Raw genomic sequence first — 27,034 nt, 5'->3', positions numbered from 1 at the left:
AACCTAAACATTTAGCATAGCGCCTAGCGCCATCGCTACAGCGCACCGTCACAGCGCATGCGCAGACCGCCCCGAGGGCGCCACGTGCAGGCACGTTGCGCGCACGCCTGTCGCGCACAGGGACCAATCAACACGTGCGCATTGGCGGTACGCACTATGTTGAAAGTCTTATAGCTCTGTAGCCGGCGTAAGTACTCCGCTACACGGCTGCAAAGCCGACCCTGTGACCTGATGACTTCTGACCAAAATTGCAGTACTCTACAGCAGGAATGCTGTCGAATTCAATTCAGACAGCTGGGCGGAAGCCAGCTGAATGCGACCGGCGCATAAAAAAAAAAAGCAGCGAGCAACAGCAACATAGAAACCTGGTACAGAAGGAAACGCGGCGACACAGCTATTAAAGGTATACACACCTGGCTTAACAGACCAGATTCGGACCGTTCTCGCCCCGTTTTCATTTGCAGCGCTTCCGGTGTGCGTGCGCACGCGTCTTAGCCTTCGCGAAAAAACAAAGTAAAAAACGGCCTGGGCAGTTCGGGTGCTTCATCGATCATGGCCGCGGCCCGCATTCGCGTGCGCACGTGCCTTCGGAGACCACCTTTCCTGCACTCATTAGCAGGCCGACGGACGGTCACTGTGCACACGTTCACAGCGACCGCCTCTCCAGAAGCAATTAAAAGAGTAGGGAACCCAGATTCTTGCCACGCTCTCTAGGTTTCTTTCAAATGATGCGCGGGACGCCACAACGTGGAATTCGCTTGCGCCCGGTGAATAATTTATAACTGAGCTTGTTACCTCGTGCAGTCTCGGCTTCAGCATCCGAACAACGGCTATGACGTCATGAGTGGGGTTCGGAGGTCACCTGAGGCAAACGAAAACGTCTATATTATTGCTGCTTCATCGTTTTGATGATGAGCGAACAAACAAGTAATATATACCATACAATTATTATAATCATTATTATTATAGTGAGCCCAACCCCACCTGAGACGTCGCAGGAGACGTTCGACTGCTTCAAACCGAAACTACACGAGAAGAGAGGGTGCGGTTGCTCGCGCCTTAGTAAGCAATTTAATCTTGGCCACAACAAATCGTGGCGACCATTTTTAACTTCGAGGAATTTCGTGTAGTAATCTGTGCGTGCCAGACGTAGCTTTTTTGTTAACCTATTCCTGAATTTCTTATACTTACTCAAGACATCTGCAGAACGTGTGCTTAAAAAGATCCTGTAGAGCTTTTCTTTAAGTTTAATTTCATGGTGTAACTCAGAAGTTATCCAGGGTTTGCGAGTTTTACGGTTTGTTCCACGCACTTTTAATGGGAAGCATGAATAGTATAGTTGCGTAAATACTTGGAGAAACTTTTTGTAAGCCTCATTTACGTCACTGATATTGTCACTGCTATCCCATTTAACTTGTGCCAGTGAACTATGAAATAAATTTAGGGTAGCATTAGTTATATATTGATACATAGCTTTTTCTTTTCGGAACTTTACTGGTCTAGCACTATATATACATACAAACACTGGAAGGTGGTCACTGAGTGCACATGATATTACACCTGAGTCAGCTATTGGATGGGAGGAGTTCGTAATCAGCAGATCGAGAAGAGACTCGCTTTTTTGTGTAATTCTAGTTAGAGTGGTTACAAGGTTAATAAAGCCGTTAGAAGCCAAGACAGTGTTAAAATCTCTAACCAAAGAATTGTCCCTCAACATATCAATATTAAAATCCCCTCCAGCTATTAGTGTATTTGCCGTCTGTTAAAAACGAAAGAAAGCAGTCGTAAAATTCCAAACACTTAACCACATTTTCCTTCGGAGGACGATAGCAAACTGAAAAACACGAACCTGCCGGTATACACAGATAGGACCTCAAAATCACCCGTAATTAGGCTACACGAGTCGAGCTTGTCGCAAAAGTCGTTAGACACCAATAAGGCTACTCCACCGCCACGGAGACCAGAGCGGTTCAAGTAGTAAGTTGTATGTATAGTTGGTCATCCTAAAAATGTCAGAATCATTTGTGCTCCATGTTTCACTGAGCATGATCACCGAAAAGGGAAACGAAAATTTAGTAAAGAATTCCTCTAAACACATTGTCTTGTTTTTTACAGAGAGTGCATTCAAGTGAACAGCTTTGAGCGATGTCGGCGCAACACACGAAGCTGCGCGGTTCAGATCGTTGGGCAGATAACACATGTGCAGCATTTTGGTTATATTTCCAGAAGAAAACACAAAAGATAAAATCAAAAATACTATAACCGATCCAAGTCGCTCTTTCCCCTCACGTGAATGGCACTCATTCCTTCACTTTTCCTGACGAAAAACTTTCCATTAGCACACCAAGTAAACTTATAGCCTTTATTTTTGGCGCAGTCTTTTGTTGCTTGAAGGAGTTCTCTGTTGCGGCGTGTTAAGTTTTCTTGCAAGAAAATGGGTGGATCGCTTTCCTTCAGGTTTTTCTTATTCTTAATCCAGTTTTCTCTTACTGCTTGCCTCGTGAAACGCACAATGATGCCTGGCGCCTTATCACGTTTGGCTGGAAGCCGATGAACGTGTGCAATTTCCTGTTCCGTCAAGTGAGGCACTCGAAGTTTATCAGCCAACTACACTCTATCACTTCAGGCCCGGTGTCACTGCTCCCTGGAGTTGAAAATACGAGAACACCCTTAAGAGAGAACAAAGGAAGACAGGAAGAGGTCCAGGGAAACAAGCACCCCCAACGCCTTAAAGATTCCCAAGGAAACTATGTGCTCTCAATGTGAGGTTATGCTTCAAGACTAAGACAACCCACTTCAAAATTTTTTTTCTCAGCTAAAGCGAAAATTACTCTGATTAAAATTTCTGATTTAAACCCCTGCAATACTGGCTGTCAAATGGGCTGCTCCCTATATTTTTAACTGTACCATCTCAGGATGAACTTTACAGCCAAACACTCGACAAAATGCGCTTTTTGCAATTTACCCGCCGCGGTGGCTCAGTGGTTAGGGCGCTCGACTACTGATCCGGAGTTCCCGGGTTCGAACCCGACCGCGACGGCTGCGTTTTTATGGAGGAAAAACGCTAAGGCGCGCGTGTGCTGTGCGATGTCAGTGCACGTTAAAGATCCCCAGGTGGTCGAAATTATTCCGGAGCCCTCTACTACGGCACCTCTTCTTCCTTTCTTCTTTCACTCCCTCCTTTATCCCTTCCCTTACGGCGCGGTTCAGGTGTCCAGCCCGGTTCAGGTGGTCATCTTGTCCTTGGCACTGCACCGCAACCAACACTCCGAGTTGGCCGTGCTTGCAGCCGCGCGGTTGGTTAGTCCTCGCGCGGCCGACTTGGCCGTCTTGTTGTGGTTCACGTTCCCGCGTTCCGACAAGTCACTGCCCATGTGGACCGGAAACCACTTGATCACCACAGCACTTTTGCGTCCGATGTCTTCGGCCTTGTCCAACGATATATGAGACAGATACTGTGCCATTTCCTTTCCCCCAAAACCAATTATTATTCTTATTATTATTCAATGTTGCATTTTTTTACTCATGTATAGTCTGTTACATCCTAGTCCAATCATTTTTAAAATGTTGCACGTCTCAGGCAGCCGATATAAAATTTTGTAGTGATCGCAAAAGAAAACTACATATATTGAAAAAAAAGTAAAAATGGTGATATTCACGCTAAAACAACAACACAGCAGATAACAACCCAGTTGGAACTATAGTTGAAACCCGCTACAACGAAATCGACGGGACGTGCGAGTTGTCGCGAAATTTAGCTGGCGAGAAATTAACCAAAAATGCAAAGCAATTAGCTCCAGCAAAACGCAGTTTTATTGCCAGAAATCTGTGAGCTTAGCCTGCTTGCGTTTCACTGCCAGCAGCGGCGTCACACGACTCTCGCACTCTGTTAACAGCGACATCGCAACGTCGTCATCGTGTGTGCCAAGGAATTTTCTAATAACGTCGAAGGCATCCAGTACCTGCGGTGAGGCTGCCAGGGCAGGTAAATCTTGAGCGGAGTCGTCTTCATGATCGGATGGCTCTTCCGGCTCGCGAACACGTTTGACGATGTCTTCATCGCTTAGTTCCTCGTGGACAATCACGTCCGCGTCGAGGAAATCGTCCAGCGCTATGACAGCAGGGATGTTCCAGCTTCCTGGAGCGATTTCCAAGTAACGTCAATCCACGAAGTCGATGACGATGGTACACTTTACGCGGCTGCAGTCGTGCTGGTCGCCTTGCTGTCGACAAACCCGGCGGGCTTGAAGCAGTTGCGGATCACGCTGCACCGTGTTGCTCTTCATGCTGCAGCCATCATTTCTAAAGCCATGAAAAGATCGACTTTTGTGTCCCTACCAGTGTCGGTGTTCAAGAGAAGCCGCTGGATCAACCTCTCCCAGTAGGAAGACTTCATGCTCCGGATGATGCCTTGGTCCAGGGGTTGAATGACTGAGGTACAGTTCGGCGAGAAGAACTTCAGCTCCACACTTGACAGTTTGATGTCGTCAATGCGGTGCACTGAACAATTGTCCAAGAGCAAACAAGCCTTTCCATTTTGTCTGCTGATGTCGCGGTCAAGTGCCACCACCCAGTTAGCAAAAATGGCACGGATCATCCACGACTGGCTGTTTGCCACGTACTTGACAGGTAGGCTCCTGTTCCCCTTGAAGCAGCGCGGTTTTGCACTTTTGCCAATAACTAACGGGGGGCGTTTGTCAGACCCATCCACATTTGTGCACAGCAGCACAGCCACTCGTTTCTTGCTATGTTTGCCTCCGTGGCAACGCTGCCCTTTAAAATCAAGCCTCTTCGCTGGCAGCATCTCATAGAAGAGACCCGTCTTGTCTGCGTCATAAATATCAGACGGAGCGTAACTGCTCATTATGTCAGTCATGTTGTCCGCCACCCATGCTGATACGCCGTCAACATCCGCAGATGCCGATTCACTGCACAAAACCTTGCCGACGATGTTATGCCTTTCTTTAAAGCGATTCAGCCATCCTATGCTTGCCTTAAACTCGTTCAGCCCTAGCAAACAAGCATAATTTAGGGCCTTCTGCTGTACAATTTTACCGCTCAGGGGCATGTTTGTTGCTCGCGTATCGACGAACCAAGCACAGACAGCCTTGCCAAGCTCTTCATATGTTGGTTGCGTCACTTGTGCTGCGCTGAAGCGCCCGATGAAAGTGCCTTCCTAATGCTGTCCTTATTCTTTAAAATCGTCAATAACGAACTCGGCGCAATGCCAAAATCTGCAGCAATAATTGCCTTCTTCTTCCCGCTTTCCGCTTTGGCGATAATTCTGTCCTTTTGTTCTAGCGAAATAAACTTTCGCTTCTTCGTTGGCGGCGACACGGCAGAGGCGATCGACGAGATCAGACTGCAGCGAGAGATCGACGATCAACACATCCACACACACCGACACACGAGAAAATGGCTGCAAGGGCTGCGGAGAAGGAGGGGAGGGGAGGCTGACGACTGGATTTGGATTTGTCTTTGGCCCTCGTACGGCCGGCGGCCTTCGCACGGTGCCAACAAGTCCCCTCCTTGCTTCCCTATGACGAATAAACAACTCCCAACCAAATTTTTTAATAAAGAATACATGAAAATCTAATAAATATACATTTCGTGCATTATTTAGCTGCTCCAAGCCACTGCTTTAGCAAGGAATAATCTTGTACAGCACCCAACTTTTGAAGAAAGACGGGCCACTGACCGGTGAAGGCTCGCGAAAAAATCGTAGAAGCGAATGCGTGCTCACAAAGTAATTCGTTTTCGAGGGAATTTTAATACATTAACTCCTATGGGGATTTCGCGGGGAATGAAAAATACTTTGTTGTGGCAAAAATTTCATTGAAGCAGCATTTGTTGTGCCGGGATTCAACTGTATTAAAAAGTAGGGATAGAAAGACACAGACCAAATTGTTTTATTGTATAATGTTCAAGCTGAATCCACATGGTTCCAGTCAGAATACCATCTCGGAAGCAGCTGGCTGTGTGGCCGAGCATAAATTGTTGTGTTAATTGCAGCCATTTGAAACAACTAATTCAAGCAATAAGATGCAGTTCAGTTGTGAGAATCATTTCAAAGGTTGTGTGCCTCACTGTATAACGCTTTCCTTCCCAACATCAGGGCATGGGCATTGACCAGACAATGTAACCTGACTATAATACCCCTGTCACACTAGCAAGTTTATGTCATTCGGATCGAAAGGCATTCGCACCTAATGCCATTAATCTGCTGCTACACGGGAACATTTAATGTCATTAGGTTAGAATGACATTCACTATCGAATGAGTCCACGAAACTCATTCGCATTCGATGTGGAACCGAATGTGTACTCTGGACACCATACGCACAAAACAAGCGACGCGAAAAAATCGTGTGCGTACTGTCAAAGTTAGAAACTGTATTTATTTAGTTCTGCTAAAAAATGTTAATTTTGGTGTGAAGCTCTTCACACTTGTAGCTGTCGTGGATAGCTTTTACTCTCGGTCCCAGCAGCAGCCGAGCGTGAAGCAGGGCCTTTCCCGCAACCACCGATCATTTTGGGTTGCGTGTTTCTTGCTGGTTGGCGTTCCATGTTCGTTTAGCTCCGAAGTACTTAAAGGTGTCACTGAGCACTTCACCTTTCAGAAGTCATTTCCACGATCCACGCGCCGCTGTGTCAGCCATTTTGTTTGTTTACATTTTTCGGATTTGTGGTTGACTTTGTACTTGGCTTGGCTTTTGATGGCTAAAGTGCTGCAGAATGGCCAGAAATAATATTTTAAGCTTACAACATTGCACAGAAATGTTCTGACCCGATTTTAACACACTACACAACAATTTGTAACATATTTTATGCGCGTTGATGCGTTTGAACCATGCTATTTTTTTTCACTTATTGTCACTGCCATCATTTTCGAATTACATTATTTTTTACCGTGTAGCACCGAAAGAGACCGAATGACATTCGATGCATCGAAAGACATTCGATTGGAATGACATTAAATTTGCTAGTGTGGCAGGGGTATAAAATACTTCATGTTGTGTTCCTGTTATGACTAATACAGTCACAGTGTATTCGCTGCATCACTGTTTTACAACCCCCCCCCCCCCCCCCCCCAAAAAAAAAAAAAAACGAGAACACAAACCTGCCCCGGAACTTCAAATTAAATAAATTATGTTCATTGTCACCAAAAACTTCTGGAACAAGTTACATCTGTGATTCAACACAGTAAGTTAGAAAGGCTCGCTAAAAACACCACCAGACGTTGCATCCTCACCTCAGGTTTAAAAAAAAAGCAGCAGAGGTAATTGGCAAAATATTACTTCATGCTACACAAAAATTACTGATCCAAAAACTGCACCAGCCCAATGAATTTGTCACCCCACAGAGCGAGGAAAAAAAAAATACCGACCACTACCTCACATCAGCAATAAGTCCCTTCAAGAGGCAGTGGAATCACTTATCAGCAGGGCCCAGGAATCTCTGTGCTAAAAGAAACACTACGATTATTATGCAACCTCAGTGCCTGTTTAAGCCGTATTTACAGCCAAGGGCTCTGAAAAAACAGGGCCAACAAGCAAAAATAAGGAAGCAACGGATATGTTGACGTTATCTGAGAGGCAACATTTTAGTGACATGCGTGACATCATTGAACGTAGAAAAGCATCGGACATCTTGCCGCACGCAGTCACCTGTGTGGCAATGGCTGCTGTCACTGCCATGCCACCGCTGCTTTGTTTTGTGCTGGCCAATTCTGTGCCCATTAATTCGCCCTTTTACTGCTGTCCCTAAAACATTCAACTTTTTCAGTCTTCTCTTTCTGTATGGCCCGCACCTCCTTCCTTCCATTTTCATAGCTACCCTCACCGTTACCAGTGCATCCTTCACTGCTCTAAGGCCATCGAAAAGCTTGCTTCTTCTACTGGCTTAAGAGCCTGGTGGTGAAGGTTGCTGTAGCTATCTTGGGCACCGACGAGAAAAAAAATCGTGCATATTCGTACCTTGGTTCTGAATATTAACACGAGGTGCATTCTGAAACCAGTGAAGTGAGGAAAAAAAACTAGCCTTTGGTTTGTGTAAATATGGCAATACTTTTCATTGTGTAGCAACATACTGAAATACTATCATTAATCGAAAAGTCTACAAAGCTGATATTTTCATACAGCTACAGTGAAAGGAGTGAGTCAGACCAGTCACATTATCAAGCACTAAGATCTTGCACTCTTGGAAGCATGCTGCAATAAATGACATTCTTGGGTTCTAAAACTTGCGCGAGCTTTTTCACTTCCCCGCAAGAATAGCCTTACACCTACTTTGAAAAACTTCTTATCACATGGCACAAAGCAAATTATGTGGACTCAACTAGAGAGGTCACAGTGATAAACGTCACAGTGATAATACCAACAGAAAGACTCACAGGAGATTAAGTTGCATTTGCCGTCGTATCAGAGCGTTCTTTTCATTGACCAGGGCAAACCACCGCTGCATACACCGGTCCTCTTCTTCCTCGTTGCCTGCAAAATGAAACGGGAAATATCGTCAAGTTTCTTTGGCTACAAGCACAAAAGCAAGGTACTGGACAAAGAATGCCACAGACAAAGGAAAAATGTGGCATTCCTACCATATCTCGGGCAACTAACCTCGACAACTGAACCCCTCAGCTTCATTGGAGATATATTTTAGAATTGTCACCTGAAAAAGTGTGAAAAGATTTGAAACTGTGGGTTTTAATGTGATAGCATTAAGGAGCTCGTGTCTCGGAAAAGCCGCCGTCTTGTTGACCGTGAGCGAGGAATCCATGAAAAATCCTCAGTGAGGCAACCCGCCGCACCGGGTGGCAGTTAAATTAATGACTGTTCACGAGAGATTGCTGGGAAAGAACCACATGGGCTCCACAAGCCCCACCGGTGGCAGCACCTGCCATCGCATGGCAGTGGCGCATCACTTAACCGCTGCACCAATGCGCCAGGAGTGATATAAGCATTTACAGAGACATGCCATGAACATTAAGGCGAGACTGACCAGTTCCGCATACATGGGCATTAATCGCGTCATACCTTTAAGGTGGAACTTAAGTGTGCCCTCCAATTTTTCAGATGCCTGATGGTTGGTAGAACCTGCCATGAAGGTTCTGTGTTCTCACCTAAAGATGCTTCAATTGAAGCTACTGTCCAAAATATTCCATATATATACATCAGGAATAAACTGGGATGTGTACCCGAAACAATCCTTATTTTATCTCCATGAGGCATGATGGTTTATGGTTTATGGGGGTTTGATGTCCCAAAGCGACTCAGGCTATGGGGGACGCCATTCTTTTAAAATTCAGAAGTACTTTGCCAGGACGACAATTTCGTTTGTAAATTCGTTTTTCTTCTTTTTTTGTAGCCAGAACTGTCACTCAATGAAACCCATTGATGACGATGATTTGGTTTTTAATGACGGAAGAGCAGCATGGCCAAAGAGTGCCGTGCCTAGCATGTTTCAATCTGCATGAGGTCGAGTCACAGACATGCTTTCCCAAGTATTTGACCCCAAGAAGGCCGAACAGCAGGACAGAAGAAAGCTAGTAGGTGGCGGGGACCTCATGTAAAGCCTATATCTAGGGTTCTTGTCCCTGCCCCTCACATCTCTGATGTGGAATAAACCTGGTCGACTGATCAATTGATAATAATAAAAATAATCATCAGCCTGAATACGCTCACTGCAGGACAAAGGTCTCTCTTATGTCTCTCCAATTAACCCTGTCCTTTACCAGCTGCACCCACCCTATGCCTGCAAAACTTCTTAATTTTGTCTGCCCACCTAACCTTCTGCAGCCCCCTGCTACGCTTGCCTTCTCTTGGAATCCATTCCGTTACCTGCGGAATCCATTCCGGACCAGTGGTTACCTTGCATTCGCATTGCATGCCCAGCCCAAACCCATTTCTTCCGCTTGAATTCGACTAGGATGTCATTAACCTGCGTTTGTTCCCTCACCCACTGTGCTTGCTTCCGGTCTCTTAAAACTCAGCAACACAGGAAACTGAACTGCGCAAATCACTCATACAAGGCAAATGCTCAAGCCGCTAGGTGATCAGGGCGGTGCACTACAGAGTACTGCCGTGCCTAAATGACGACTTAGCTAACTCATTTTTTTCCCGTCAAAAATGTCACTTGATAAAGCCTGCTTTCAGATGTGCCCATGTCTGTCCAAGTGAAGATGAGTTTGATCAAAAGCTGTAAACCTCCTGTGATAACGCCCTTGGACAATGCGAGGCAATCTCTGAGCAAAGAGTAAAGCCCACAGAGAGGTGGTACCCACCACTTTTCATGACTTGCCGCAGGTATGGCTCGAAGCGTTCGGCCAAGGCATCCACTCGTTGCCGCTCACGCTCCAAGGCCTCCAGCTCCAGCTCCACGTAGGTCTGCTTCCGGTGTGTGCTGGACAGCTGCACGAGACCCGAGATGACATCAAGAATAAAATGCACCCGCCACCACGTTGGCCAATTTTGTGGCTGCGCCCAGTGTTGTCGGTAACGCGCTACAAGTAACGGCGTTACCGGTAACGCGTTACTTTTATTTGGTAACTTAGTAACGTACTCGTTACCAATTCGGAACTGTAACAGGTAATGTAGTTACGTTAACATTTTTCGGTAACGTGAGGTATCAGGTTACTAGTTACTTTTTGTTCCAGTTGTGACCCACTCCACCCCCTTTTTTAGAAAAAAAAAAGCGCAGAGCACCTAAAGTGATGTAAATAAACAAAATGTACAGGTGCTCCCGACAACCCTTGTTGGGGCTCACATGCATGCCAGAAAACAGCTGCCCTTGACAATGCACCCAACTAAAATAAAAGACAAAATAGCCATAAAGCACGAAACAACTGATCGAACACGCATTCACACACTTGCCTTCACCTGCCTCCCCTTCCCAAACCACTCACACACAACTCTCTACAGAGTAGAAGCATGCCAAGCATTTTGGAACATCACATTTTTGAGAATTACTATAAATTTGCTGAGAGTTCAGCAACGTTTTCTTTGTGAAGTTAGAATTGATGACGGAGTGTCATTTTGTGTTTAATGCCACATTCAGAAGATGGCTTCATCATGTGCCACACAGATAGAATCCAAAACATGTAAATCTACAGGCAACTTTAGGCCACTATAACATTGCTAAGCTCCTGCACCTTTGTGCAAAGTATTCTCTTTAAATCAGGATACGGCGTAAAATCGTTGTTTGGGCTAGATGTTATATGTGAAACGTGAGCTTTATAAAATTGTTATCTAAGTTCTTAAGGTGACGAAAACTTAAAATTTATGGCCATGAAGTAATGGCAAAATAATGCGGGGTACTTTTTTTTCGGTAACGGTAATGATAACACGTTACCTTTTTTTGTAGGTAATGTAGGGCGGTAACGCGTTCCTTTTTTTTAACGTAACGAGTAACATATTTAGTTACTATTTTTCGGTAACGCCTACAACACTGGCTGTGCCACACCAATACTGCTGTTGTCACTATGTACCCGGCCGCTGGTTCTTGCAGTGAGAAAAAGAACCCGAAGGGACACTTACGTAGTGTGACATGAGTTTTGGTGTAAGCTCCTAACGCGACCTTACCGGGTATGGGAATCACTGTCGTGTAGCACAAGGGATTTACCCGTCATATTTAAGGTCAGAAGTAACAAATTTAGTTGTCACATGACAAATAATAGGTCAGGTGACCTTGCCATCTCTCATAACGGGGGTAGAGTTAAAACTCATGATCATCGTCCACATGGACCCACGTAATGACTTACGCGTAGACAATGACCATGAGCTCTCAAAAGTGGAGGGCAGGGTGTCCGGGTTGTAACAGCTGGCGCTCTAAAAGTTGGACCAGCAAAGAGCGAGGCATGTTCCAAGCTTACAGTAAGAAAAGCTGCAAAGTGAGACTGCAACTCTCCTATCCTGAAAATTCTTTGTTTTTTCATCTCAGGAGCTCTAAGACAAACGTTTGTCCAAAGTGCTGCTTTGCTATCAGCAGGGAGGGAATGTTCTCAAGAACCATTCCTACAAGCAACTATTCTGTAATGATTCTGTGGTCATGCGGATAAAATTACCGAATTCAATTAATGAATAGTATCATGTTTCTCAAAGAGACACTGCGTGCGACTTCATTCAATACTTGTTTTTAGTAAAAATCAAACTGTTCAGCCTTTCTGGCTGTGTTGATCAATCGTTGGTAACTAAAGGCAAATTTATTGCTTGAAAATCGGATTTAGGAATTTTTTTTCCCGCATCCGTGTTAAAAAATCTGCCCTGACATTGCTGCTGTTTGCTTGCGAAAGTGGCCGCTACCAGCGAAGCCTGCGTTTAATTTTGTGGCCTTTTATACTTTATAAAAGCACTATTTTCAATTAAGGTAGCTTATTTTGTCATTAGACTGCAGCAATAGATCAACACAGGCCAATTTAAATTTACAGCAGCTAATTAAAGCCATTACCAAATCATAAATGTACCAAATAGTGCATGCTAGAATTTATTTGAAATAAATTGAATCCATTCTCATCTCTTCGAACAGTTTCCGAGTAATTCGCATAAGTTCAAACAGGGAGTGCCACAGTTTTAGATGCGAGTGACCCAAAACCAGGCCCACTCCTGACACTGTATAGCATGCTGCCGCGATTTCTCCGTGGAGGAAGGAGGCCTCAGGGCCATGATAGAGTGGCAATATTTGAAATGCTCATATATTTTGCCTTCAAGACTTGGCAACGCAAGAGGGTTCAGACAGGTTAAGCAAAGCCCGCCTCCATGCCTGATACTGGAGGCCATGTCTCGGACTCTTGTCCCTCTAATTGAGATCTAGCACTAGTTTATTCGCTGTCATCATTACTTGCAAAGGTAGTTTTCCTATGCACATGATATGGCTGTCATAGAATTAATACGAGGACTTCATATTGCTTGTCCCCTAGCAGAGATCAGTGCTGTGTCTTTCGACAGCAGCAGCTGTAACTATTTATTGCACCGCCACTAGCATTTCATTGTTTTACATCGATACACATTTCGTACAAATATTCACACAGGCAGTGAATAACTCCACAAATATTTGATCTGTACTCAATCCAGTTCTTTTCCTATTGGATTCGTATTTGATTTGGTTTTTTGTAACACCATTCATATATGATTTGGTTTCAGAAATGTACTAGTATTCACACACCTCTGCAAACTACAGTTCAACGCTACCTTAAGCACCCACCCCACAGTTCCACAGTGCTTTTACTTCACAGACTTTCCGTTACTGCTTTAATTAATGACTAGCTTTATAGGAGTCCCTAACGAAAGCAACACTCACCTCACTTCCTTGACTCAGCTCCTCAGACCGCTCAGAGTCCTCAGAGCCTGCACAAATACAGTGGCTACTTGTTTCAGAGTGTTGTGTGACCGCAGTGAAAGCAGATCCCACCACTGACACACTGAGCTGATTAAAGGCGTGTTCACACTTGGACATTCGGCGGCGACAGTGAGCGGAATCCGCTGCCGCGGCAGAGATTCTGCCGAAATACCCAGCGGAAAGCCCAATCGGCCCAGGACCAAATTCTGCCGCCGGAAAAAATTCCGCTGATTCTCATCGGCCAATAGAAAGGCGAGTACGAAGTTGGATTCCTGCGGCGACAAACGTGGCGGCACCCTTCGATCCAGGACGCCTCGCTCTGGACTGAATTCGTCACTGTTACTGCTTTTTTCAGCGCGTTCACTGGCTATAAAAGAGCCAGCGGTCTTTCACTTCGTCTCATCTTGCCCATAAGAAACCTTGTGAGTGATAAATTTGCTTTATTTTTTATTTTGGATGACGATTCTTCTCCTTTCAGGCTTAAGAGGGGCGTTGGTTTGTTGACAACAATGGTTCCCCTGCTAACCACCAGATGGCACCACTAGGCTAATCTTATCGCTTTAAAAGTGAGAATGTTAGAAATGGCGTAACGTCCGGCAAAATAGCTGCATTTAGCGTATGTAAGCGTGCATACGGTTATGGTACGTAGACAGCATCGATTAACCTCTTGCCATATCTGTGTACGCCATGAGCAGACGGCACACAGACGATAAGTGCCGATGCGGTGGCCAGGAAGTGTGAACGAGGCAGCTTTTCGGCGGCCGCGGATTTCGCTCGCTCTCGCCGCTGTATGCCCAGGTGTGAATGAGGCTAAGAGTGACCTGGTCCAAATATTAAAGCAAAAAGAAGAGAGAAAGTACTGAAACCACATTTGGCATTTTTGTAGCGATAGCTACATTACGGTAGCATTTTAAGCCTTCAGCATGGCGGCGCCACCACGTTGTCACGTGGTGCGGAGCAGCTGCTGGTGGCGCGGCACCGTGGCTGATCACGTGGTTTATTGCACCGCCCCCGCCCGTGATCACCATGGCTGATCACAAGGGACATGAAACCTGACATAAGTAAAGAGAGACAACTGCAGTCAAGTGCCCTGTTTGAGTAATATTGCAAGTAGAAAGAAAGCGTCAAAAAGAAATAGGAAAAATGATCAAGAGTCCCACAGCACATCGCAAAGAGCAGAGGTTGTCAACATTTGTTTTTCAGAGGCACTGTTACCATGCTGTTGGATCAAAAGAAATGAGGTTTCAAAAGAAGCATGCAGGAGTGGTGCAATGCATATGGCAAGCATGACTCACCCCCCAGATGGCGCTTCTGGAACTGGTAAAACCTGGTCGGCCGAAAGCTGCTTCCTGGAGAACCCAGACCACCAGACTTGAGCATGCGTTGACCCTCCACCATGCCCCTCCCCTGTCACACCTCCCCATTCCCCTACCTCCACACACCAGTGCAGCAAATGGACATGCATGTGTGTCATGCAGGGTTGTTATACGGGGTGCGAGTGGCTATTAGAGACCTGTATAAATGCCTCTCCCACTTAGCCTGTTACCAAACTTATGCTCAAACTTGGTGCAGAGGTGGTGCTTAGTGGTGGGTTTGACCTCTACTAAGCACAGTGACATGTGTGGCTCGTTTGCCCAAAACGATTTGTAATACACTGATGTTGTATGCAAACTCAAAAGTAAAATCTACAAGGTGTTGCGTGCTATATTTTTTCAAAAAACGATGCTGCCTCGCTTGTATTAGGCTTAGAGATTCTTGGTTCCTCCGATGTTACTACAAAGATGAATCACTCATTTTTTTTTTTAATATGATCCACTACCAATCACGGCTGAGCCGGTGACATTTGAAGGAGAGGCATTTACACTTGTTACTAATAGCGGTGCAATTGCCAACGAAAAAAAAATAACTACAAGAGGTCTGGCTACAGTTCTAAATCCACCGTCACCCCAAAGTGCGGCCACTGCAGGTCACAGTCACAAGAACTAGGGCTGCTGCAGAGGAAACTTCTAACCTAGTGCCATGTCCCATAAGTAAAGGGAAAGCCAATATTTTACACGTGCCATTACTAATGCCCGTGTACAAATCTGAACAAAATAAACTTGCAATTCTCCTTTTCATCAAAACTTGACTGTTCTCATGTCTAGTTTTCACTGCTACCACAGAGGGTCCTCACTTTGTGATGAGGCTTCTATGCGGCATGCGTTAATATGTACTAGTAATGAACTAATGACAACATTATGACAAGCATGAAATATCTCATTAACTTCACCCATTGCTAGAAAAGCTGACTGTGAACTACTGCACATCTATCTATTCATGTGTGCCTCAAAATGGGCCATGAATAATAAACATTACCAGTTAACATTAGCTGTTTTGGTTTGTAACTCAATAAACTTTATGCATCTTGAATATGCTACGGAGGAACTATTTCTCATGCAGAGAAGTTAATGTCTGAACTGAGGCTGCTTGAAAGCCACACAGCGCCGAGAAAAGTGGTTGAAAGGTCTCCTCTGGTAAATAGACCAATGGCATAACAGCTTCTGGAGCACGGGGTGAAATTAGTGAGTGAGACTGAGTACGATATTAATGTTGCTAATCACATCTCATGTATGAATTAAATTGATGAACAAATCAGCACACTGTTAGCAAAAGCTTTTGCTCTGGATTCCCAATTGAGAAAGATGAAAAACCATATATAACTTGGAAATACAGCATTAAGCCATGTGCAGTACCTCCTCGAAAGCAACAGAAAAAAAAAAAGAAGCGTGAATATGATCTGCAAGAACACAAGAAGTCATCATCATTGCAGCCAGGATGTGTTCCCAGCATGACAAAGGCCTTTCCCATTGACACCCACATATATACAGCAAAACCTCCCCCCCCCCCCTCCCCCTAGAACAATACTACTTTTCTCCCGATTAATACATTCCTGCATAATGATTTCCCGGCTACTACGTTTAAAACTTCCACAAATTCTAGTCGCATAATACAATTACTGACCAACTGCACATGTGCAAACGTAAAAGTGGGCCGAATATGGAGGCACATAACATGAGCTAGAAGGCAGTGGCAGCCACCTGCCTCGGTGGCTTCTCTGCAGTGCTTTGGTGCAACACAACAAAAAGAAAGAAGAAAACCTAGTGCGCTAAACTATGAGCGACCAATCCTGCAGGGACGAAACATGAAGAGGAAAAACGCACCAGCTTTTTAGTGGAGCCTAAGTGCAAGGGATTGAAGTAGCATTTGAGAAATAAAACAGTGTGCTTACATACGAGCGGGCTGGGCCACGCAACACAAAAAGCAAGAATACTGCGACAGTCAACCATCGCGGTGACTTCCCCGCATCGCTTAGGTACAAGGGGACAAAGCATTCGAAAAAATGACAAAGATCTCGGCTACTTTCGACATTTCATTCGAGGGAGCGGTGTGTTGCGAAGTTCATTCTGCATTTAACACAACGCAAATGCGGCCTGAATTCTGCGTGCTCTAGATAAGGAACTCTGCAGATCTTGTGCTAGAAATGCTGATAGTAAACATTTCTGTAAAGCAAAATTATCAATAAATGTCTTTTTACCTCATTTAATACTCCTATTTCAGAAATTCAGATGGTTTGGATGATATATTTTCCAGGATAGTACGTTTTCCCCACATTTTAAAAAAAAACGTATCAACGAGATTTTATTGTACTTACATATGTCTCTAAACCGAATTGAGGACTGCAATTCACAACAACTGCAATACCCCCACTACACAGGAATAAGCTTACAGGTGCAACCCCCTGCTTTCAGTGGCATAACTCTGGGAGTTTACAACTACTCGAAAGAATGCAAGCTGTCATTTTGAAGGAGAGAGTGAAAACATTGAGGAAGAGAGTAAACAGTGTGTAGTGCCTTTCCTTCTCAAAAGAAGCTGTCTTGCTCAAATAATCGACTTAACCCCGCACGAGGGTGCATAGGTGTAAACACCTTGAGCACCAGTCATCACGGTGATAACGAAGCCTTGTGCTTATGAGCATCCTGGGACTACACCACATGCAGTAACATGGGTGTTTCAATTAACATGCCAGCAAGCATGTGCTGTATGCAAATCAGAGGAGGACACAAGTCTTCCCGATGCTAGCATGCAAACTGGGCAGTGCAGTTGGGTGCAGTTCTGTGCTCTTTACCGCAAGTGCAAGTTATGCTTCCGTACGTACCTTAGGCAGGATCGATGTGCATGCAACGACACCTGGTGGTTCCACTGTGAACTTGTTCAGTACATTTTCGTGAGAAAAATAACCAATGCCAACAAACTTGCCGTTTGAACGGGCAGCGAAAGTGATTTGTTCCCCTTGCCAGTCAAAGAAAACTGAACAGTGAAGTATCGCTAGCTTGCCATGGAGATTATTTGCCCCTGAACACCTGGTTACTGTAGGTCGGTACATTTGCTTCTGCCCTTGACTACAGTTACTACAATGCGTTGATAATGCTTTAAATATTTTGAAGTGTGACGAGGCTTTAGGACCAAGCATCGATACAGTTTCTTTTCGTGAAGAGTGACAAAAACAGCTATGGGGAGGCCCATGTTACAGAGACTGGCAGTTCTGGAATGAGTGAAATCAAGAGAGTACGCGATGTGTTGCTTAACACACAATGTATTATGACAGTATAAGCTATGACATTTCCCACAAGTGCACGATTTTTACACACTCATGAGCCAACCACAACACAACTTCTCAACCCCACTGCTTGGTTCTCACCACTTTTATAATGCCACCACAAAAAGTTGTCCCTGACTATAGTTTTGACAATGACATGCTTGCATGAAAACTATGTTGCACACGGCCACTGCCGGTAACATGAAATTAAGATGACAATATGAGTGAGAGACACGGTGAATTACTCACCTTCGGAGAGTCGCACGCTCCACGAAGAAGGCTGCCGCGCCTTGGGGTCTTCCTGACTAGCCGCATCATCAGATGCCTCCTTGAGGCCATTGGCCGGCTGGCCGTTGCTGGGAACCAGGGTGTCGGGGCTGCCGGGCTCGCTGATGCTGTTGATGCTGTTGTTGTTGTTGTTGTTGCGGTGGCCCTGTCGCGCCTGGGCGATGATGCGCCGCGCCCGCTCGCGCAGCTCCTCCTGGTGTTGCCGCTCCTCCACAGAGCCCGGGCTGAGCTCGCGGGTGGCGGCCGGTTGGCGGGCTTCTTCGAGGAGCTTACGTGCCCGCTCCTGAAGCTCGGCCAGCCGAGTGGACGGTCTCTGTACGCGGTTGTGGAAATGGCAGTCATGCGGCTGTCCACTGACTCAATACAGAAAGCAGTTAAATGAACGTTGATGCAAAACATTGCTGTTTCATACTTTATGGCTTCACTCGGCAGCAATTATGGCATAAAACATCAAACACTTCAGTGGTTCATGAATGCTGGCATATCTAGAGCTGTCATTTCTGTTGGCAATAAACCTTTTTTTCCCAAGCATGCTCTAGTTCTTTGTTAATGACATATGTTTGTTAGTGAACCCAAATAAACTTAATCCTGCTATGGCTGACTGTAGAAAAACTTTAGAAGACTAGGCAATTTCAGTCAAACCCATCATGCAAGCATATAACTACACAGAAACTAAAAATACAGGATAAAGACATTGTGAGACAATCTCTCATAATGTGTAACTGAAAAAGTTTTCGTCTTCACCTAAGAGTGTTGACAACCTCTGTTACCTCTGCCGATGATATTTGTCAATTAACACCTGTTAACACCTACTCTTTAACTCTATTACCTCTGCTATTGACAAACCACTGTTCTAAGTTATCAAACCAACAGAAAGAGAAAAAGAAAGACAAAATCAATAACTTTAATTTGAAATCTTCCCCCTAACTAATATGCTATAGCTGCACTGCTCAGCACCTGTACAACAAGTCAACCCGGTCTTCAAACCCAAAATCAAGAAGTGTCAGAAAGTCCCCACCACGGTCAGCAAGACTCACAGTGACACCTGCCTTCTTTGGATCAATGAGCGGAGACACGAGCGGTTCAGGTGGCGGGGGCTGCTTGGTGGGCGACAGGTCGAGCACTCGGCAAGCCACTCGCGTCTCCTGTTTCTCAGGAATGCTTGCCTGCGTGTCGGCACCTGTGCGCAGCAAAAAGAAACGTGTACAAAATAAGTTGGCGAGTAGTTCATGCAACATAACCTAACTAGAGTCAACAAGCGAATGGACCCATTCATCAAGAGGTAAAAGTGAGGCACTTACACCCATCTGCTCGGCTGGCAATGGGAATTGGGCTACGTTCTAGCATTGCATGAACAACAGAGCACCTGCGGCAATTGCTTTGCAAAGTGGCCGGTCGGCCTCTGGCTGATGGTCCTCTTTATCAAGTTGTCACACATCAGATTTCGGGATACGTGAATTTCACCCCAAAAACCTTTCTTGAGATGAGCAATGACAAGTACACAATGCCCATTTAAAGTTTGTTATGTGACATTACAATTTTAAAACATAACCGGCATTTCGAGACAAGCGAGTCTGAGTTGACAGCAGTTCAGGCTCATTTACCTGGTTTCTGGGTCTCCTCTTCGTCAGAGTCAAACGGGTTCATCAACTGCTGCCGCGTCATGAGCGGCTGACCAGACCGTCCACCTTCCCTCCGCGCTGTGTCACCGTTGGCACTGCTTTCCTTGGCTGCTTCCTCCTTGGCGGCTGGCTTCCCTTCCGCTTGGCTCTGCCTCAACTCTCTCCTCTCTGTCTGCGTTTGTTCTGCTGGGCTTATTTCTGTCGAGCTTTGTCTGCTGAGACCCCTTTCCAACGAACTTTGCTTGCTCAAGCTTTTTTCCATTGAACCTCGCTTGCTTAGACTACTTTCCGTCGAGCCTTGCTTGTTTAGGCTTGGCTTCGCCGGGCACTCTTCTATGACGGGGGAGGAAGGCACATCACCGGAGTTATTACTTACAGGCCTGAAAAAGAGGAAAATGGATTGGACATTTACTACCAGTGTTCACTGGTGAGAGATTATACCAACTACAAGCCTCATTGTGATTTGTTTTCTTGCATGCACTTATACACTAGGAGCTCGTCAATCTGACCAATGCGACTTCGGAAATCTGGATAATTCAAACTGCCGTCTCGGTCCCGGCCAATGCTCAAGTAAGCCCATGGCGTCGGATGCTGACTGATTTAGATGCTACGGGTCTCGCGCCAGGTAATTTTAACGGGTTCCCGAACCACGTCCAGATATGACCGCCATGGAAGGAGATCGTCAAAATAGCCCTACTTAAAACCTGTTTTCAATGCTGCAGAGTCGCTTGCGCACCTGCGACAAGTGTGCGATAGCAGGCATGACAAGGAATGGACGGTTCTATCTCCGAGCACCGTCCTATTGCTTAGTTTTGGTTTAGTTTTTCTGAGCTTCGTGCCAGCCCACAGTGAGGGCGGCTCGACTAGCCAGTATCAACCAGCCAACCTAACCTAGCTGAGCATCATTTCGGTTGGTGATTGGTGTGTCACTAGTTCCCCCTTCCCCCTGCCCCTTTTTTTCCTTCGGCTCTGCTGTGTCATTTCCTTCGACCCCACCCACTTGGTTACGTTCACCCAATGTGCCGAAACTGCACCCTTACGCTCGCCGTTTGCACGGCAAAGCCTCCTTACATGCAACAGCGCTGTTATAATGGCAGTGCGATGCTTACTGATAAGCTAAAGCTGCAATTCGAAGCAAACGCCAAGGACTACAGTCGAAAGGTGCTGTGTTGTTGCACTACAATACCGGTCCACACTCTGCTGCCCACACTGCTGAAACGCTCCGGACACTGAAGTTTGAAGTAATGGCTCATCATACGTATAGTCCTGATCTTGCCCCTTCTGACTACAAGTTGTTTGGTCCACTCAAAGAGGCACTAAGGGGCCGTCGATTCACCTCGGACCAAGAAGTGAAGGACGCGGTGCATGCGTGGCTCGCTGCTCGGTCGAAAACCGTCTTTTCTGAGGGCATCAGGAAGCTTGTGCAACAATGGACCAAGCGCGTTGAAAAACAAGACTACAGTAATCCCTCGTTATAACGAAATCGCATTACTCGAAATATCGCTCTATTCGAAACTTCTTCCCGTCCCGACCCAGACGCATGCATTTTAAGCCGCATTACTTGAAGCACACGAAGAGCTTGACACACTTAGAGTGAAGTGGCGAGTGGAGGCATCGCCGCTGTGACGGTGACCCTTCACACATCGGCCAAAGCAGACGAAACTCTCAAAGCACGCGAACGTCATTCCCGAGAGTTTTTACTTCAAACGAGAAGGCGACCTGCAGGTCGCGCTTGCAAGCGTGAACAGCGGTGTTGTCGAGCTGCTGCCTGGTCGCAAGCAACTGCTGGTCGCACGCCCTTTGCCGTGTTCGATGCGAGGAGCTACTTTAACAAATCGGGACGACTTCGGGGAAGCCGGTCAAGAAATTTGGTTGCCACTCATCATAATCGGCCTGCGTTGCAATAAAACACCGCCCCTAGCTTCGTTGCACTTTTCACGGTGCAAATCGACCGATAACTTGCCGAAAACATGAAAAATCCGAGCGTCGGCGGCAGCGAGTCAGGCTGTCAACAAGGCGGGTCAACACAACCACGACGTTTCCCCGGCAATTTTATCGAGCCGATCATGCTCGATTTGCGCCACCCGACCAGACAAACGGCCTAAATGCGTGGTAGGGTAATTGAATTTTGTTCCTAGACATCTGTCAGCAGCGCGGACGCGACGCTATGCGAACACCGACACTCGAACTGTAGAATTAGCACAGTGTCGTTGACAACGGTGAGCCAAAAAACTCTCGCCGAAAATGCAAAACCGTTTAGTTTTCACGATTGCGTTGCGTACCTAGAATGAGTGGCTAACGTTTTTTGAGCACAACAAACACAACCTCAGACTCGAGCCACGGCATTTCCATAACCCCCTTATGAAAGTGGCCACTAGTTCCGAAATACCCCCATAAAAGCGGCCACTGCCTTCGCGATTCGAAATAGCTTGAAGATTGAATGCACGGGCGGCGACCGCGGCCTCGTGCAATGCTTGGTCAGATTAGAGCAGGGGTTGCACGCGCCCAGTAATTGAACTTGAAACAGCCAAAGTTCACTGCCGTTTTTGCACCTGAATAAAGTTTTGCTTCACTGAATACATTTTATTTTGACTTCCTCGCCACTGTGGCGCAATTAAAGCACGACTGCTTCAGATTTTCTCGGGTGGTCACTTATATCGAATTACTGCTTATAACAAATCTTTTCACCGTCCCGCTGACTTCGTTATAACGAGGGATTACTGCATATTAAAAAATGATATTAAGTTCAGTTTCCTAATTGAACTGCAACAAAAGTTATAGCTACATTGCGGATAATTTTTGACTCACCCTCGTATTTACGTGGAACGCGTTTAAAAGCTTTATAAATGCAAAAAACTACAGAAATCTATCGAACAACCATCAAAAGCTGTATGCACGGCTTCTTCACCTAATGATTTTACCCAACGGCAGTATACAACCAATCTTTATTATTATTTCTACTGTTATTAGCCCACTTCTCTGCCACATTTGACGCTGAAGCTCTGCTTGACGAGTGTTCACTCAACATTCGTCATGCTCCGCTTAACGAGTACGCACCACTGGTTAATGTTCGCCATTCTCTTATGTGCGCTTTTCGTCCCCCTTGATGTTTCTCATGTTCTTTCAGAGAGCTTAGGTCGACCCTTACGTTAATTCCTGACTGAGCAAAAGATGCTTCACACGCTGACCGAAGAACAACAGAGGCACCACGTCAGAACTCCGCACTGCACACACTGACGCAATGCTCAAGGTCACACCACAACTGTTGAGCAGCCACTAACAACTGGTGTTATGGAAGAAGAATAACTGGCCGCGACACAATCAGACCCAACGGGTGGCTGGCTTAGTTACACCAACCTCCAACAGAGGGCGGCACCGATTCCACCCACAACGTGATTTCACAGTGCACAGATTCCCTTGTTGGCTGGCTACAACCTCACAAAAAAAGGTGAAGCTGAAAGAAAGGACACATACTTTACATACCAACTATCAACAACACATAAAATGTGAACAAGACAACTGAAACAGGAACAGCAAAGCAAGATGGTTTTAGACCGGGAAGAATGAATACTAGCACACTTGATTTTCACTTTGATAGTACGATGACAGCTTTGTGTTAGTGGTAACGCACCCCGCCAGTATATTTCTTTTACACCAGCTAATACTTTTCTGTTTTTGTTTTGCGTGGCAAGTACACCGTTCGTGTTTCATTTGTGGCTAATAGTATGAGTGCAAATGGACAAACTAGCCTAACAAGTCTTATTGACCACTGCTGCTGACATCACACATTGCGACTTCAGTTAACGAGGTCCCACGTGACACCCTATTTGCAGTCAAGTAAAACAATAAAAATGCCAAAAATGCTTGATCGTATGCACACCTCGACTGCTCCACAGTGTCGGGGCTTGCGCTATCCTGCTGCTTCTTGGCGGAGGATGCAGGCTGGAGCATTTCGGGCAGCGGCCGCTGGAACTCAGGGGGCGCCGTGAGCTGGTGCCGTAGCTGGTGCAGGTACGTGGCTACCACAAGCTTGTCGGGAACCGTCAGCAGCACCATGTCGGCCGGGTCAATCAGGCGAGACACACCTAGAGTTGCTGCTGCCTCAAATGCCTGCAGCAGACATGTGCGAAACGTCCTTCAGAAATGCCCTTCAGGAAGAAATGGCCATCGAGAAATGGTCGTCACGGAATGCCCTTAGCTCCAAAGAGCCGCTGTTGTTGAGCTGGGTTTGACGGCGTGTAAGCAATTAAGGCCATCATGTGCAGGGCTAATTGTCTCTGTTTGTGTTAAAGAACCACACAGTTTTAAAATGTCATAGTCTGTTCAGAAGGTTTGCTTCTTTTCAGGTCCAACAAGCGCTCTTTGTCCTTGGAGCAAGCTAGGATTATAAGGGATGCGTTCGTTGTAAAAACGCATGAACTTTTTTCTACGGGTGCACGAATTGAAAATTTTCTAATCAGAGTACGAAGAAAAAATGCCTCCGAGTATCAAATATCTATTTAGTATGAAAAACAAGGTTTAGAAAAAAAAGATACCTAAATAGGCAAATATTGCAGCTGTTATATTTATGTTTTCAAAATACTGTGTAATTTTTTAAGCCAAATATAACAAAACTAGACTTGACTCAACATATATATAAAAAAAGTGATGAGCACAGAAATGCATGCCGCCTGGTTTAACAACAAATAGTGCGCAACCAGTAATGTGATTATGTGAAATGCGTGACAAAATAAAATGCATGAATTGACATGACTTGCAACTAAAAATAACATGATGGACCAAAAAACCGCATTAATTGGCTCAACAAAGGACTGCAAGAACTGAATTATCCAAAGGTCGAGTTATCAAATCCCCCCCCCCCCCCCCCCCCCAACCTCCCGCCTCAGAAGGAAATTGCCAAAAATGCACAAATAAGGTGAAGCCTTGTGAGGAGGTTCCATTGCACAAACTTCGAAAAGCCCACAGCAAGCAGGCAGTTTGGGAATACTGGGAAAAAGATGCTTACATAAACAAGGGGAACGAACATTGGCATCTTAATAGTGAGACTGCTTCTAAAAAGAAAATGAAATGACCAGAAACACTCCAGTCAGTGTCTAAACGAGGGATGCAGCTGGGTTTGAACGACTGGTAAAAACGGTGAATCGACCGTTACAGCAAGCAGTGGCGAAGCTCACAAACAGAAACTACGTGGCTAGGCTATTTTTTGGCCTAGCGACAGGGGTCCTTCTACCATCATCATGCCTTCCGTTATGCACATGCCAGACGCGTGGGGGTTGCAGTGCATCATGCAATAAGCAGGATTTTTACACCATCGCTTGCCCTGCTGGTCAAACCTCAACTTGGCCTACCCTTTGGGGGCCCCATGCGAAATTCCGCAGGTGGGCTTTCTCACATACCAAGTTGACAAAACAAAATGGTGGAGCTTATGCTAGGGGAGCTGTGAATCTCACGCTTTCGTATTGTGATTGCTCGAAGCAGGCTGTCGTCCATTTGTGTTCTCACCAAGTGATACGTGAGAGAGCCAACTTGCGGAATTTGGCGCAAGGTACAGGCCTAGCAGTGGTCAAATGTGAGCGGTCTAGACGATAAACTGCTTTCTTGGCATTTTAAACTCGATCTTTGGGTGATTTGAAATTTTTCAAATATTCGGAAATTCTCGAATATCAATTTCTGAAATCAAATACGAATTGAATAATATACATACTCGGTTCCTATTCAGAACTTTCAATATTCGCACACCCCTAGTTTTTTTTCCTTTGTTCCTCAAATTCTATGCATGAAAATAAGACGCGCAAAAAAGAATTCAGAACATGCATCACTGCAGCAAAGTCATCAAATTAAATCAGATCAAAATTTTCTGTGAAAGTGCTAGCCTGATTCACAAGAACCAAAATTGCAATAGACCGGAATTTGCATGCTCATTCAACTCGAAGCTGTGTGACACAGGAAAGAACTATCTCCAGGATGGCGATTTACAAGATTCCCGTTTAATTCCTTGGAATTTACAGGCACCCACATCAATGTTGCGTAAGAAAAGACTAGGCAGGTCCAAAATGGTAAAATACCCAATAGAAGGCAAAACACGACGAAACATTCTTTCTCACCAGTGGCAGATAATGCTCCGCTCGCCAAGCTGCAAGTTCGCACCTGATTCATTACTACGCACATGATTGGTGACCAAATTTTGTATGAATTATGTCAGCAGCGTCCGTCCTGTCCTCGCCTTTTCTGTGTGGTGTTTTACAGCTACAGCCTTTGTTGAATTATCATGACTGACCAACTCAACTGGCCCCCCAATCCACACTGTATCAATCACGGCCAACACATAAGCTGCTAGGCATGACTCGCCTTTTTGCAGTTGCCTGAAATATCATGCTGCGACAGAGAGTCCATGTCGATGAGCTCCGGGTGGAAACGGTGGATCAGGGCGCAGAAGGCCATGCCGTTACGCCACGAGGTCGTCAGGTTGGTGACCTTGAGACCCGCGTAGCCGCTCGTCATCCGCTGGCACCAGGTCAGCAGGTCCTCGCTCGGGGGTTCCTGGCAGACCAGTACAGGGAGTCAACATGCAGAAACAACAGAGCTGTGATCTGCCTTCGTCCTTCGACAGTGTTGTCGTGACAGCACCCTATTTTCATGCACATAACCTGAAACGAGCACTAAAAAAAAAAAAGACTGAAAAGTGGGGGAAGTGCAGGTTATACACAAATTTGGGAGAAGGAGGGAAGGAGTTGAAGTCTGGCTTCACGGTGATGCACTCTCCCATGGTGCATCCACAATTCCCATGGTCGTTAATGCCATAATGTCGACCACTAAAGCGTGGAAGTCAATCTCTGTGGACTTCGTGCTCAAAGGCTTCATTCAAGAAGTGGCTTATTAACAACAAAGCTCGATGACTTGGGATGATGGAGAAATCACCGACAGTGAACACGAAGCTCAAGAAAATGACAGAGACATTGATAATTTGTTGTGCTTGTGGACTGAACCTCACAGCGAGCATCTTGGAATAAACTTGTCCCGACAATAAACTGATCCTCGTTTGCACAGTTATAAAAAGAGCATGGGCGCACTTTTCGCAGGTAATGCGAGGGGAACTTTCGTAAAGGAGGCAGGCGTGCTGTTAAAAAAGAAAAAGACTCACAGGACGATTATTGCGCTGG

The 27,034-nt window shown here is 45.7% G+C and overlaps 1 protein-coding gene across 5 annotated transcripts in view; it reads right to left on the bottom strand.

Moving 5' to 3' along the window:
* Nucleotides 1-8,380: 8,380 nt before the first annotated feature.
* Nucleotides 8,381-27,034, bottom strand: part of LOC144104157 (uncharacterized) — a 32,736-nt gene continuing 14,082 nt past the window's right edge. For 2 of the 5 annotated variants that reach the window (XM_077636999.1, XM_077637000.1), the window contains exons 8-16: nucleotides 26,223-26,414; nucleotides 23,755-23,984; nucleotides 19,857-20,254; nucleotides 19,290-19,432; nucleotides 18,214-18,565; nucleotides 14,624-14,677; nucleotides 13,290-13,336; nucleotides 10,279-10,405; nucleotides 8,381-8,488 (exon numbers count right to left, since the gene is read on the bottom strand). In XM_077636999.1, the coding sequence (XP_077493125.1) occupies nucleotides 8,388-8,488; nucleotides 10,279-10,405; nucleotides 13,290-13,336; nucleotides 14,624-14,677; nucleotides 18,214-18,565; nucleotides 19,290-19,432; nucleotides 19,857-20,254; nucleotides 23,755-23,984; nucleotides 26,223-26,414 (1,644 nt within the window). In that variant the 3' untranslated portion in view covers nucleotides 8,381-8,387. The remainder of the gene's footprint in view (nucleotides 8,489-10,278; nucleotides 10,406-13,289; nucleotides 13,337-14,623; nucleotides 14,678-18,213; nucleotides 18,566-19,289; nucleotides 19,433-19,856; nucleotides 20,255-23,754; nucleotides 23,985-26,222; nucleotides 26,415-27,034) is intronic. The other 3 variants (XM_077637001.1, XM_077637002.1, XM_077637003.1) reach the window with 3 other exon arrangements.

Source organism: Amblyomma americanum, chromosome 9 (assembly GCF_052857255.1).
Source record: "Amblyomma americanum isolate KBUSLIRL-KWMA chromosome 9, ASM5285725v1, whole genome shotgun sequence".
NCBI lineage: Eukaryota > Metazoa > Arthropoda > Arachnida > Ixodida > Ixodidae > Amblyomma > Amblyomma americanum.
Note: the sequence above shows the minus strand (reverse complement) of the source record. Positions and strands in the feature narration are given on the sequence as shown.